Source organism: Microcaecilia unicolor, chromosome 10, assembly GCF_901765095.1.
Source record: "Microcaecilia unicolor chromosome 10, aMicUni1.1, whole genome shotgun sequence".
Lineage (NCBI taxonomy): Eukaryota > Metazoa > Chordata > Amphibia > Gymnophiona > Siphonopidae > Microcaecilia > Microcaecilia unicolor.
In genome coordinates, this window is record NC_044040.1 from 81,740,326 (window position 1) to 81,753,677 (window position 13,352).

Here is a 13,352-nt window from a genome sequence, read left to right on the forward strand (position 1 = left end):
CAATTAAACAGTAAACAAGGAAAACGTGGTTATCCCCAGTTATTTATTATCTGAATCATTATTCCACATTGAAGCGGTGTATAGTCTATTTCGTTGGAAACATACTTATTGTCCAACTAGTAAAAAAGGCCCGTTTCTGTTAGAAATGAAACGGGCGCTAGCAAGGTTTTCCTTGGAGTGTATGTTTCAGAAAGAGCGTGTGTTAGAGATGGAGCTTGTGTGTCAGAGAGAGAATGTGAGAGAGAGACAGAGTGTATGTGTTTGTGCGAGAGAGAGAGTGTGTGAGAGACAGTGTTTGTGTTTCTGTGTGACACTGTGTGAGAGAGAGGGACAAAGACAGTGAGTGTGTGAGTGAGAGTGTATGTGGCAGACAGAGAATGAGTGACTGCGTGTGTGGTGTGAGGAACCCCCTCCCTATCCCCTGCCCCCTTGCAGCCAGGCATGTGCAGCGACCCTCCTCTCCCCGTGTTCCCCCTGCAGCCACCCATGTCCAGCATCCCCCTGCAGCCACCCATGCCCATCAACCCTCCTCTCCCCCTGCTGCGTCCTTCCTGTCTCCCCTGCTCCCCCTGCAGCCACCCATGTGTGTGTGTGCATTTGTTTGTGTGTTTGTGTATGTTTGTTTGTGTGTTTGTGTGTGTGTGCGTTTGTGTTTGTGTGTGTTTATGTGTGTGTGTGCATTTGTTTGTGTGTTTGTGTATGTATGTTTGTGTGTTTGTGTATGTTTGTTTGTGTGTTTATGTGTGTGTTTGCATTTGTGTGTGTGTGTTTGCGTTTGTGTGTGTTTGCGTGTGTGTGTGTGTGTGCGTTTGTGTGTGTGTTTGTGTGTGTTTGTGTGCGTTTGTGTGTGTGTGCGTTTGTGTGTTTGTGTATGTTTGTGTGTTTGTGTATGTTTGTGTGTTTGTGTGTGCGTTTGTGTGTGTGTTTGTGTGTGTGTGTGTGTTTGCATGTGTTTATGTGTGTGTTTGCATTTGTGTGTGTGTTTGCGTTTGTGTGTGTTACTGTGTGTGTGTGTGTGTTTCTGTGTGTGTTTGCGTTTGTGTGTGTACGTTTGTGTGTGTGCATTTGTGTGTGTTTGTGTGTGTGTTTGCATTTGTGTGTGTGTGTGTGTGTTTCTGTGTGTGTGTTTGCATTTGTGTGTGTGTTTGCGTTTGTGTGTGTGTTTCTGTGTGTGTGTTTGCATTTGTGTGTGTGTTTGCATTTGTGTGTGTGTTTGCGTTTGTGTGTGTGTTTCTGTGTGTGTGTTTGCGTTTGTGTGTGTGTGTTTATGTGTGTGTGTGTGCGTTTGTGTGTGTGTGTTTGTTTATGTGTGTGTGTGTGTTTATGTGTGTGTTTGCGTGTGTGTTTATGTGTGTGTGTGTGTATGTTTATGTATGTGTGTGTGTCTGTTTGTGTGTGTGGGGGGGTTGCGGGTGGCTCTTGTGGTCGTGTGGTTGGGGAGTTTGCCAGCAGTCTGTAGCGATTCCTAGGCGGGGGAGGAGAACGGAAACACTCCCACTGCTTGGGTCATTGTTTGTTGGAGGGGCTTGCCAGTTGGTAGGGGTGCCTTTATGGATCCCTTTACTCTCTGTGTTCCGCCCTCGAGGGCGGGGCAGAGACATGGTGAGTTGGATGGCTTCACCACCATGAACTTACGAACTGTTTAGGGATTTTGCAGATGGCTTCAGCAGGTTGTCTTCAGAATGTTGAGGTAGCGTTTTATGTACAGATGGGGCGTGGCTGAGGGCGGGTCTATGAGTGAGGGTGACTGGTCCTAGCCTATGAAGACTACAGGATTTTTGTGCTTCTCTGCCTTGGAGTGAGCTTCAGAACGTTCAAGGTGGGATTTATTAATATAGATATTAGTGGAAATAATACAACTGATTTTATTTTTTCTCTTTTAAAACCAGAAAACTTATGATTTTATATTTAAATCTTTTTATTAAACTATAAAAAGGAACAATATGCTGTGCAACTGTTGTGTTTAAATTAGAAATAGAAAAAATATTGTCATCTGCATCAATCACATATAACAGTCCAGTTGATTAACAGGCTTCAAAGTAGAAAATGACATGGGGACAAAGTTTGTCCCCGCTCTCACGGGCTCTATCCCCATCCACGCCCCGTGGGATCTGTCCCCGCCCTGTCCCCATTCCCCCGGTTACAGCGGGTCCCCGTCCCCGTGTCATTCTCTAATCCAGACACTATTTTTTCTCTCAACAGATACATCAGTATTCACAATTTGCTTAGTAGAGAAAGAAATCTATAAAGCATAATTTCCTGGTTAGTTTAAAGAGATCTTTACGGGTATTTAAGGCATTGTATTGCAGTGTTGACACAAATGACATACCTTTACTAAGTACTGCAGATTTGTGTTTATCTAATTTTCTATTTGAAAGATTGACTACATTCTTGTATGGTTACTGTTATCATGGTTTATTTCCAGTAATCTTCTATTGGCTTGATTTGTCGATTCATAAACTTCTGTTTACCAAACTGCCCCTTTCTCATCTCCCACCCCTTCCTCCACCCTTTCCTCTCCCTCTTCCAATGTAACAGGATAGATTCCCTTTCTGTGCTCTCTGAGGCTTTGGAGTAGGTGATTCTGTTCAACCCCTTCCTCCATATTTTGCCTAATTGAAAAACCTGCTCAGACAGGTTAGGCTGAGGAGGTATACATAACGGTGCTGATGAGGGATCAGATACCTCCTCATTATTACTCCTTATTCTTTTACTTCTCCATTGGGATTTTTAAGATCTGTATTTAGCCTCTCTTGAACCCTACCAACTAATTTATTCCTATCTCTAAATTCATAATGCCTAGGTCTGTTGTTTTTTTGTTACCCGTCTCAGTGTTTTATGAGACCGGCGCCATTATGCAGGTATCCCGTTTCATATATCCAGCTCAGGGTAGCATCTTTGAGTGTGTTTCATCATCATTTAAGCCTGGCCCCTGATGACGCAATATTACGAAACACAGAGCTGTGTCCGGGATTCAGGTGTTCAAAGGATTCGAATCATAAATGAAAAGAACTTTTGTGGGATCCGGTTACTTTAAAAGGATTTGCGATGTGTTTAAATTTGTAGTATTAACCATAACGGAAGGCGGACAGCAGGATTCATTAATGAAACAGCTTGGTGTTGACAGCATTCTTCAGCTTTATGAAAAGCTCCTACACATGGGCATACATTTTTCGGGAATAACTTTATTTAAAGGATACAGTATTTTTTTTTTATTTTGAAAAGAAGAATGTACTTTTGACATATATTAATATAATATCGGTGTGCAGGAATGGTTTGCTTGTGTTTAAAATCAGGAACTAATGGAAAATGATATCGTTATTTCAAGTTGAGGGAAGTTTTACAGCCACCTGAAGTAACAATATTGGTTGGCATTTATTTTAAGTATGATTGGTTTAATGAATAGAATGAAGAGAGAAATGGAATGAAGGGAGGAATGAATGGAAAGGGTTGATTGTTGTATGTGAAAGAACTTATGGGTAGTAGGATCCATATAAGTATTATTTTATGGAAGTTTTGCAATTAATGTATATTTATTATTGTATTAATAAGAGTATATGATTTTTGATAAAAAGTCATAGTTACTGTAATTTTGAATGTGTTTCTCTGTGGCACCCTTATTCTGCACTACAGCATTGTTTCTGGTGTCTTGTATGGCACATTGGCAACTTCTCAGGTGTTCTGCCCTGAGGTGAACCTTCTTATGTCTCATGGGCTAGGTTTCCAAACCTTGTCTGGTTGCGCAGCATCAGTATGTATACACTTGTGCTCAGGCACAGTGCAGACATCCTGTGCAGAACCCACATTGTTATGTGCTGTGCAGTGCTGGTGATCTCCCGTGGTACATATGGATCCTGGCTCCTGTGCTGCACTTGAGCAAGCCTTTACATTGTGTTCTATCAACAGTCTTATGCATGAAGTAGAGCAACATACCCTGTGCTGTGTAGTGGCAGCACAACATTATATTCTGCTCAGTGCCAAGGTTCCCATGGAATACCCTGTGTCAGCACTCACTCATTCACAACATGGTTTTGACTATTCCCGCACAGTCTACTGCCTCCTATTACAGGATATTATATTTCTGTTCCATACTGCTTCTTGGGTTGTGTATGGGCACCATTTACAAGCATGCTTCTGTTGGGCTACACTTCACCACCGACTTCCTGGCCTGTCCTTTGCAAGTAGTTTATGCTCTGATCCTTTAAGCAGCACCTAGTCTCCAGGAGACTTGTGGGTTTACAGCATTCTGTCTCCACGTTTCAGTGCAGCTAGTTAGCAGCAGTTGACGGGTTATGCTGTAGTGGTGGATCTGTGATCAGTGTGCTCTGTTCATCCTCTTTTCTGCCTTAGGGGACTGTATCTCCTGGATAATAACACTTTTCAGGCGTCATTTCCCTTCCCCACTAGGAGTAGCCTAGTGGTTAGTGCAGCGGACTTTGATCCTGGGGAACTGGGTTCGATTCCCACTGCAGCTCCATGTGACAGTGGGCAAGTCACTTAACCCTCCATTGCCCCAGTTACAAAATAAGTACCTGTATATATGTAAACCGCTTTGATTGTAGTTGTACCACAGAAAGGCGGTATATCAAGTCCCATTTCCCCTTTCCCCTCTTTTGTCTGGGCAGTGGTCTCCCCTCGTGTGTGTTTGGGGCCTTCTTTGACTTGCCACCTGCCTTCATTTCAGCTCTGTGCATTCCATCTTACTTGTTTTTCTTACGTTAAGATTCATACAGTACCTCTGCTGCCTCCTTGTCTGTTTATTCTTGTTCCCTTGAACCAGGTACAGTGCATGTTTGGAGTTGATGCATTTCCTGGCAGTATAGTGCGGTCTCTTCTTTACCTGCTCAGTGCAATTTTATGTTGCACTATATATCAGGTTCATCTCTAACGGCCAGTACTTCTCCATCTCTGAGTGTTGAACACTGCTGCATTAGTAAACGTAGAGTTTTGAGTCCTCTCTATGTGTAAAGCACTGTTGAAATCCATGGCTCCATCTCTGCATGTAGGACAAGGCTCCATCTCTAAAGGTAGAGCTCGACTCCTTCTCTGCATGTGAAGCTCAGCTCCATCCCTGTATGCGGAGCACTGCTCTGTCTCTAGCTTCGGGGGGAGGGGGGCAGGGCTCCAACTCTGGCTGTGGAACAAGCTCTATATCTGGCGGTTCAGTACTTCCTTGGTTGCAACTCTAGCTACAAGCCCCTTGATACTTATGCAGGTGTTGCTGTCTGCTCAACTCTCCTTCAGGCTGCATCCTATACAGAGGTATAATCTACTTTTTTACCTCCTTTCTCTTGGGCAGTGATGCGGTTCACATTCAATTTCAAGTCACCTACCTCTCTTTTCGTTTAGTGTTGTGGTATGGCACAGCACTGTTCTCTTTGCTCATTTCTCTAGATGCTCCTTTGGCATGTTGCCAGGGCCTTGCTAGCACCCATCATACCTGATTTTGCTTACTCTGGTTTCACTGGTTAGTAAATCTGGCTATCTCAGCCATCTATCTTCACAGTCTTTGACTCTGTGGTGTATCCTTTGGTTATAAGCTTCATGAAATCTTTTTATTAGAGCTCTGTGTCTCCTATTTGCTTGGTTTAGAGGCTTGCTTCCTATGTACAGCTCCGGTGTTCCACCTCTGTTATTATTGTCCTTTTTTTCTGTCTGGTGTGTCTTCATTGGCACTCATGAGACACTGGGGACTGTTTGGCTCTGTCCTTTCTTCAGTTCGATTCCTTTGAGGCTTCCATTGTGCCTGACTGTTTTTGGTGCTACTTCTTTCTCCATCTGGTCTTTGCATTATTTCCACATTCTGCCTTTTCTAGTGTTTCATTCCCACCCTAATGGGGAACTGCTGCTGTGCTACATCCAATTCATCTGGATTGGTGTGGTACAGATGAAGAGGAAGGAAAAATTATGTTCTTACCTGATAATTTTCTTTCCTTTGGTCATACCAGACCAGTCCAGAACCCCTCTCGCTATGGTGTTTTTGTTTTCTCTTGGTTTATTTGCAAATATCATATCTTCAGTTGCCAGTTTCATTGCTTTGTGGTCACATGTTCCTAATTCAGTGCATTCACTGTCATTGGAGCATTATCCTTGCTGTATGATACTGTTTGGATAGAGCAGGCTCGTTGGGTTTTCCAGTGTATACATCTTTGTGCACCAAGGCTTGGCTGTTCGAAATACTGAATGTTCCAGGCTGCACAATACCCTTAGGGAGTGAATTACTTTGAACTACTTTTTTTCTCTGTCTCCATATGCTGGTAGATGGGCCTAACCCATTTATCTGGACTGGTCTGGTTGGACTAAAGGAAAGAAAATTATCAGGTAAGAACATAATTTTTCCTTGTTTCCTATCCTATGACACTTTAATTTTCTCAGGAGACTCACATGAGGAACTTTGTCTAAAGCTTTCTGAAAATGTAGATATAATACATCAACTATATCAGATCATCCCTCATAAGGGTGTTTTAGCTGCTAAAGCACTAAGCTAGGTGGCTTTGTCTTAAGTTCTTTTTTTTTTTTTTTTTTTAATTTTTATTTATTCAGTTTAACATTTCATTTATGTCATATACATAAATTGGAATTTAAAGAAATATACAATATTGAAAAAAACAATCAGGTAAAGAAAATATACATTTGTTTGTCCACATTAATGATCCAAGAACTAGGAACTCAAATTTAAAACAAAATAACTGAGGCAGTTTCCCACCCCAGTCAATTTTTTACAACAGGAAAGACAAGAAATCAAGTCGGAGCAGCCGATATAGCATTCAATCCAGACAAACAACAGACTACTCTTTACTCACTATAAATTCTAAAAGTTTTCCCGGCTCAAAGAAAATATAATTAATGGATTGAAAAGAAATATAGCATTTACAAGGAAATTTAAGTATAAAGGACCCACCTAATTGTAAGACCCTTACTTTTAATAATAAAAAGTCTTTTCTTTTTCTTTGTGTCTCTCGAGAGAGATCAGGGAACACTTAAATTTTTGAACCTAGAAAAGGTGTGGAGATGTGGCGAAAAAATAACCTAAATATATTATTACGGTCCAATTCTAATGCAAACGAGACCAACAATGTTGTCCTTTCTGTAATAACATCCGTTGAACTTTCCAAAATCTGAGTTAGGTTCAAATCAGGCTGAGAAGGTTGTACATTATTAACTCGAGCTCCAGAAATGTATAACACCCTAGTGAGAGGAGGAAAAGCTTCTGAGGGAAGCCCCAGAACTTCAGTAAAGTATTTTTTTAACATTTCCTTGGCTGGAGTCCAAGGAGATTTAGGAAAATTCAAAAAACGTAAATTATTCCTTCGTAATTGATTTTCCATATAGTCAATTTTTTTCCTTTGAATAGTATTATCTTTAATAACTGCAGAAATAGAATTCTTTATAGAATTTACCTCAGGTTCAAGATGGTCTATTCTATTCGTCTGTTCAGTTACCTTAGTGGAAAGTTCTGAATGAGCCTGAGATAGCTTCCCCATATCTCCACGCAAAGTTTCTGCCACTTGTAGTAGCGTGTTGTTTAGTCCTTGGATTGCCTCCCAAATGGAGTCCATTGTAACAACCGATGGTCTAACTAATTCCCGGACACTAACGGAGGGCTCACTCAGTTGTCGCTCAGGCAAAGACGCTAACAGCATCAAGCCTGTTTGCGAAGGTGTTTCCAACGGGGATGAGGTAGCTATGGGGTCTCCACTGCTATCGGCAGGGGCTACACTTCCGGACGCTCCCGCCAATTGCCTCTCCATAGCCATCTGTTCTCCTCCGGGTCTCTGGGGCGTTGTTATCGGAGGGGGACTCAGCGTCACTCCCTCTATGCTGAGGTCCGAAGATTCCATCGGACCCCTCGAAGCGCCGGCTTGGGTCCTCTGCAACAGCAGTCCCGCCTCCTCCAACGTCGTCTGCCGAGAGGGAAGGGGGTTCACCCGTCCTGTGGAGCTCGGTAAGTTGGATTTACCCTTTCTCTTCCCCATAATCAACCAGGGAAGGTTCCAACTCGCGATTCTGATGTAAGGGGTCAGGAGCTGCTGTTCATGCGTCTTTCCAGATCGCCATCTTGGATCCCTGTCTTAAGTTCTGTCTTAGTCTTTAGAGCAGGTTCCCAAACCCGTCCTTGGGGATCTTCAGCCAATCAGGTTTTCAAGATACCTGCAAAGAATATTCGTGAGAGAGATTGTTATGCACTACCTCCATTTGCATGCATATTTCTCATATATATTTGTTGTGGACATCCTGAAAATCCAGTCGGCTGGGGGTACCACAGAACAGATTTGAGAACTACTTCTCTAGAGTATTTGAGATCTCTTTTTTACGAGAGAGAGCGAGAAGTGTGTCAATGGACGATATTTGCGGGCTGCCCTCTTAGATCCAGAATCATGTGGAGGAGTGGCCCAGTGGTTAGGGTGGTGGACTCTGGTCCTGGGGAACTGAGGAACTGAGTTCGATTCCCACTTCAGGCACAAGCAGCTCCTTGTGACTCTGGGCAAGTCACTTAACCCTCCATTGCCCCAGGTACAATTAAGTACCTGTACATAATATGTAAGCCACATTGAGCCTGCCATGAGTGGGAAAGCACGGGGTACAAATGTAACAAAAATAAAAAAAAATTCTTCTCAGCCCAGATATTAACCTCTCTCCAGGCATTAGGAGCATTAGCTATGGTGCTGAATGTAATATCTTGGGCGCAAGTCCACATACATCTTTTGCAGATGTCTTCCTTATGAGGTGTTGCTGCAATCCTAGATTCCTGAGTTAGCCCTTTCCCTTCCCAAGGATGTTCAGAATGATTTTGGAGAGGCACCTTTCCATGGTCAGTTTCTGACAGGGAGTGAACCTTACACTATACCTTGGCTAATTTCCATTGCAGATATGAACCTAGTAGGCTGGGGGATTCTTGTTAGTCAAGTAGCTGAAGGTCTTTGGTCTCAGATGGAGGCAAGGTAGTGTTTCAACATACTAGGGATCATAGCCATCCATCTGGTCCTTCAACACCTACTGAGGGCTCAGAGGTTAGCAGTCCACATACTCTTAGACAATGCCTCAGAAATAGCATATATGAAGATAGGGCGATGCTAAGAGTGCCAAGTTGTAGTGGGAGGTGACCATCTTCCTACTTTTGTTAGGAGTGGATAATATCTTTGATCTCTTACACTGGCTTATGTCACTGGTGTGGATAACATATAGATACACTTTTGGACTGGTACAGCTTAGACCTGGGGCGAAGATCTAACAGAATCAGCATTTGCTCTGTTCCTAGTCGAGGAGGGCAGGCCATAAGCAGGCCTCTTAGCATCTCAACAAATCACCAAGGCAGTAAGATTCTTTAGTCACAAAAGAGAGAAGGGATCCATGCATCTGAATTTCCTGGTTTAAACTGATAGGCTTGCTGACTCCTGTACTTATTTCTACTGGGGCCTCAGATAGTACAGGTGATAGCGGATAATCCAGAATTTGTTCATTTTGAAGATATTGGACTGATCAGGCATTCCTGGTTTACAAACCTGAAGAAAATTCACAATATGAGAAACCTTTTTGTTCCCCCCCTCCCCAAGTCCATGAGTCTGCTTCAGCTAGAATTGACTTTCCTGAAGAATCCCTCTCTGTTGTCTTATGGTGTGGTCCTTGGAACATAAACATGGCTTCTACTCCAAATCTATCAAAGAAGCAATTGCTTCAACTTATATTAAGGATTTGCAGATTCCAGAAGGTCCCTGTACTGTACTAGTGGAAAAAATGTAGGTCTGTTTCCCCTGGAGGATATCATCAGGAAGGTCTTGTTCTCTAAGTTCCAATAGTTGGATGTGCAGGCCACTGTAGACTCCGCTTGTGTAGCACAAGTATTGAGAATTGCCTTGACTTGCTCCTGCCCTGTTTATGTAAGTCCCGCACAGCTGATTTGGTCTGGTAGGATGAAAAGGAAAGAGAAATTTAAATGTTCAATTTTCACTCCTTGAAGCCTGCCAGACCAGACCAGTTCAGAACCCACCCAGGAACACAGTCGCATTCATTAGTAAAGTCAGTTTGGAGGTCCTTGAAGGAAGAGGATTGAGTTTACCTCAGTGCTGGCCTTTGATCCATCTTCTGTTGTCCTTTGAATAGGTTACTTTCCTCAGAGCCGGGTATCAGATTTGGATGGAAGAATTTGACAGCTTTCTATGTTAATAGCTTTGACAGAGGTATGCTGGCTAACTTTCCAACTATACCAGCCTTTATAGGGGAAGCAAACTTAGCAAAAAGCTTTCTTCTGTCTCCATTTGCTGCCAGGGGTCATAAGCCACACATTTGAACTGGCCTTTGAGTGGTAAGATAAATTTAAATTTCTCCTTCTAACATGCAGTTTTGTATCTAATGTACTATTTTCCAAATGTTATGCCACTGGAAACAATATATCCTGGAGAAATTTTTGCTTTTTTTGTTTTGTTGGCATGATGTTTTCATAATTCCTCAGATTCTATATAGCATGACTTGAGTTTCGTGCACAAATCCTGTTGTATTTTGGACTTAGTTAACAAGCTAATCAGCGCCGATAATTGCCATTTAATCAATTAACACTAATTGGCATTAATTAGAATTTACATGCAGAACTATCTAAGCGTATTCTATAATGTGATGCGTGTAAATTCTAAGTCGCATAGTTGAAAAGGGGGTGTGGAATGGATGAGTTGTGGGCATTTCTAAAATCTATGCACTTGGTTATAGAATATACCTGGTCTGCGTGTAATTTAGGTGTCGGCATTTACGCTAACCTCCATGTTTACTAAGCCACGCGGCAGTACAGACACAGCACATTCAAAGTGAAAGGGTTGTGTCGGCATTAGCGCACCAGCAGCTACTAGCACAGCTTAGTAAATGGGGGGCAAGTTTTACTTGGTGTAACTGCCTGTGACTAAATTTAGTCGCATGGATTGGTGCTCGACATATTCTGTAAAGCGCAGAAATTTAGGCTAATTCTATAAAGTACACCTAAATTTAGGCATCCTTTATATGCCTAGGTAATTTCATTTTGGTGCCGATCTTTTACACATGATATATAGAATCCAGTTCAATATGTCTTAAGTGTGAGACTGAATTAAACTAAGTGTGGCCAAATTAATGCTGGAAAAGGCAATTTCCTTTTTTTTTTTTGTTCATTTTGCATAATGGTTATAAAGGTGGTTCTGTTACTGCACACATGTAGTTATGCATACCCACATGCCAAGATAATTGCACAATTTGAACCACACACTATTCTATAATATAGCATCTAACTGCATTAGCATGAAAACTGCATCGGGTTGTATGTGTGGGTGGAGCATGGGAGGGGCATAGGCATGTCTATACCTTATGCATTCAGCATATAGAATACTATAAATTATGCACATACTGTGAAACACACAGGCATGAGCCTGTACACTGCTGTTGACCTGGTATAGCTGTTCGTGCCTAATGTTAGGTGCATCAGTGCCGACTTACACCATTATTCAGTAGTGGCATCATTGCGCACAGATGCCATTATAGAGTTGACACTCTGCGCTTGGCATTGGTGTGCCTAACTCAAAGCACCCAGTTACAGAATTGCCCCTTTTGTGTTTTGGGATATAGACTATGAAAAATCTTCAGTATATATGTATTTGTATCTCAGCAATCACTAATAGTTCTAGTATAACAATTAAGTGTAAGAAATCATAATTTTACGGATACAAATATAACATGTCAAAGAACATACAATTGCAAGCACAGCAATGAGATCAAATTACAATTTATATTGGGGGAATTCTATGAATAGCGCTCAAAAAGGGGTGCTGAAAAAAATCAGCACTAAGCGCTATTCTCTAAAGGGCATGTGCCCTTTAGAGAATAGCATGTAGCACTGATGCTCACACCTAACTTTGGGCATCAGACTTACACCTGCTGAAACCTGGTGTAAATGTTGGCACCCAAGTTGAGATCACTTACCCAATATTCTTTAACTATGCACATTACTTTTCAGAACATCCCTGACACGTCTATCCCCCTCCCCCCCCCCCCCCCCCCCCCGCACCATCACCATGCCCACATTCCCTTTTTGGGATATGTGTTATGGGAGTTAGGTGCCCTGCCTTATAGAATAGCATGCAGCCAGATGCAAGCATACATTTTCATGAGTACCAATTAACATCAATTATTGGTTGTTTGCACCCAATTATTGATTAAGACCTCATTAGCCAATTAATTTGCACACACATCTAGGCAGTGTGCCTCAATTTGGGCGCCATATATAGAATCCGGGGGATTGTCCTTAATCCAGTCTTGTATCAAGAAAGAGAAACATGAAATCATTAATCATTCTTTGAAGCAGGGACAATGTAGTATTCCCAATTTTTTATTTTGTTTTTTGTTCCTTTCTGTTACATTAGTGTTGTGATCTAGGGTATCATGCCAGTCTGAACAGAGCTCTAAGAACATATCTGTCTGCAGAATATAACCTTGAAACCTCCAGACACGAGGGTCTGGATATCATTGAGAATGCTGTTGACAACTTGGAGCCAAGAAATGACAAGCAGAGATTTATGGAGATGTATCCCACTGCCTTTTGTCCACCAATGAAATTTGAGTTTCAGTCTCACCTGGGTGATGAGGTCAGTAGAAAAGAATATTCTAAAAACAAGCAAGCCACCAGTATACCCAATTCAGCCCAAAAATTAGTTCACTGTCATTTAAAACTAAATGTAGCTTGTCTTTCCCCTTAACTTTACTCATTCCTTTGTGTTCTATGAATGAATCCAAATTTAAAGGAACCATGCTTATTACAACAGATTCTCAAGGATACACATATCAGATTGTTTTCCATAACTGTTACATCAGAAATTAGCCATGCAAAATAAAAATCATTCCCTTAATTTACATTTGGATGGTCTTACAATTAAAAACATTAGTTGCTCCGTCCATGTTTTTATTTGAAACAGTGTTACTAAGTGTCCAAGGTAATGGATTATTTTATGTATAATTGTCAAAGTGATTTCCACAATATTTCCTGTTAAAGGAACTGCTGGGATGGCTTTTTTTTTTTTTTGGCATGAGAAATCTCAGTTTCCTAACAGAATCAAATCCCGACTTTGTGATCCTTTGCCAGGTATGTCAGGTCAGCGCCCAACAGCCTGTGCAAGCCGAACTTATGCTTAGATATCAACAGCTGCAGTCACGATTAGCCACGCTCAAAATTGAAAATGAAGAGGTAAGAGTTTTCCTGTTTCTATGTTTATCTTTCGTATAGGATCTTTAGCATGTGGGCTATTTTTTTGACATAAAATAATCTGCTGTAAAGTGTAGAATAATATTTTAATTCACCTAGCATATGAATGTTTAGGCCTTGGAGAATGTTTACCCATTTC

General features: G+C 41.7%; 1 protein-coding gene across 2 annotated transcripts in view; it reads left to right on the plus strand.

Annotated features, from left to right (window-relative positions):
* SRGAP1 (SLIT-ROBO Rho GTPase activating protein 1) overlaps window positions 1–13,352 on the plus strand; it is a 469,248-nt gene that overhangs the window by 288,525 nt on the left and 167,371 nt on the right. For both annotated transcript variants that reach the window (XM_030216376.1, XM_030216377.1), the window contains exons 7-8: window positions 12,378–12,599; window positions 13,094–13,195. In XM_030216376.1, coding sequence (XP_030072236.1) covers window positions 12,378–12,599; window positions 13,094–13,195 — 324 coding nt within the window. The remainder of the gene's footprint in view (window positions 1–12,377; window positions 12,600–13,093; window positions 13,196–13,352) is intronic.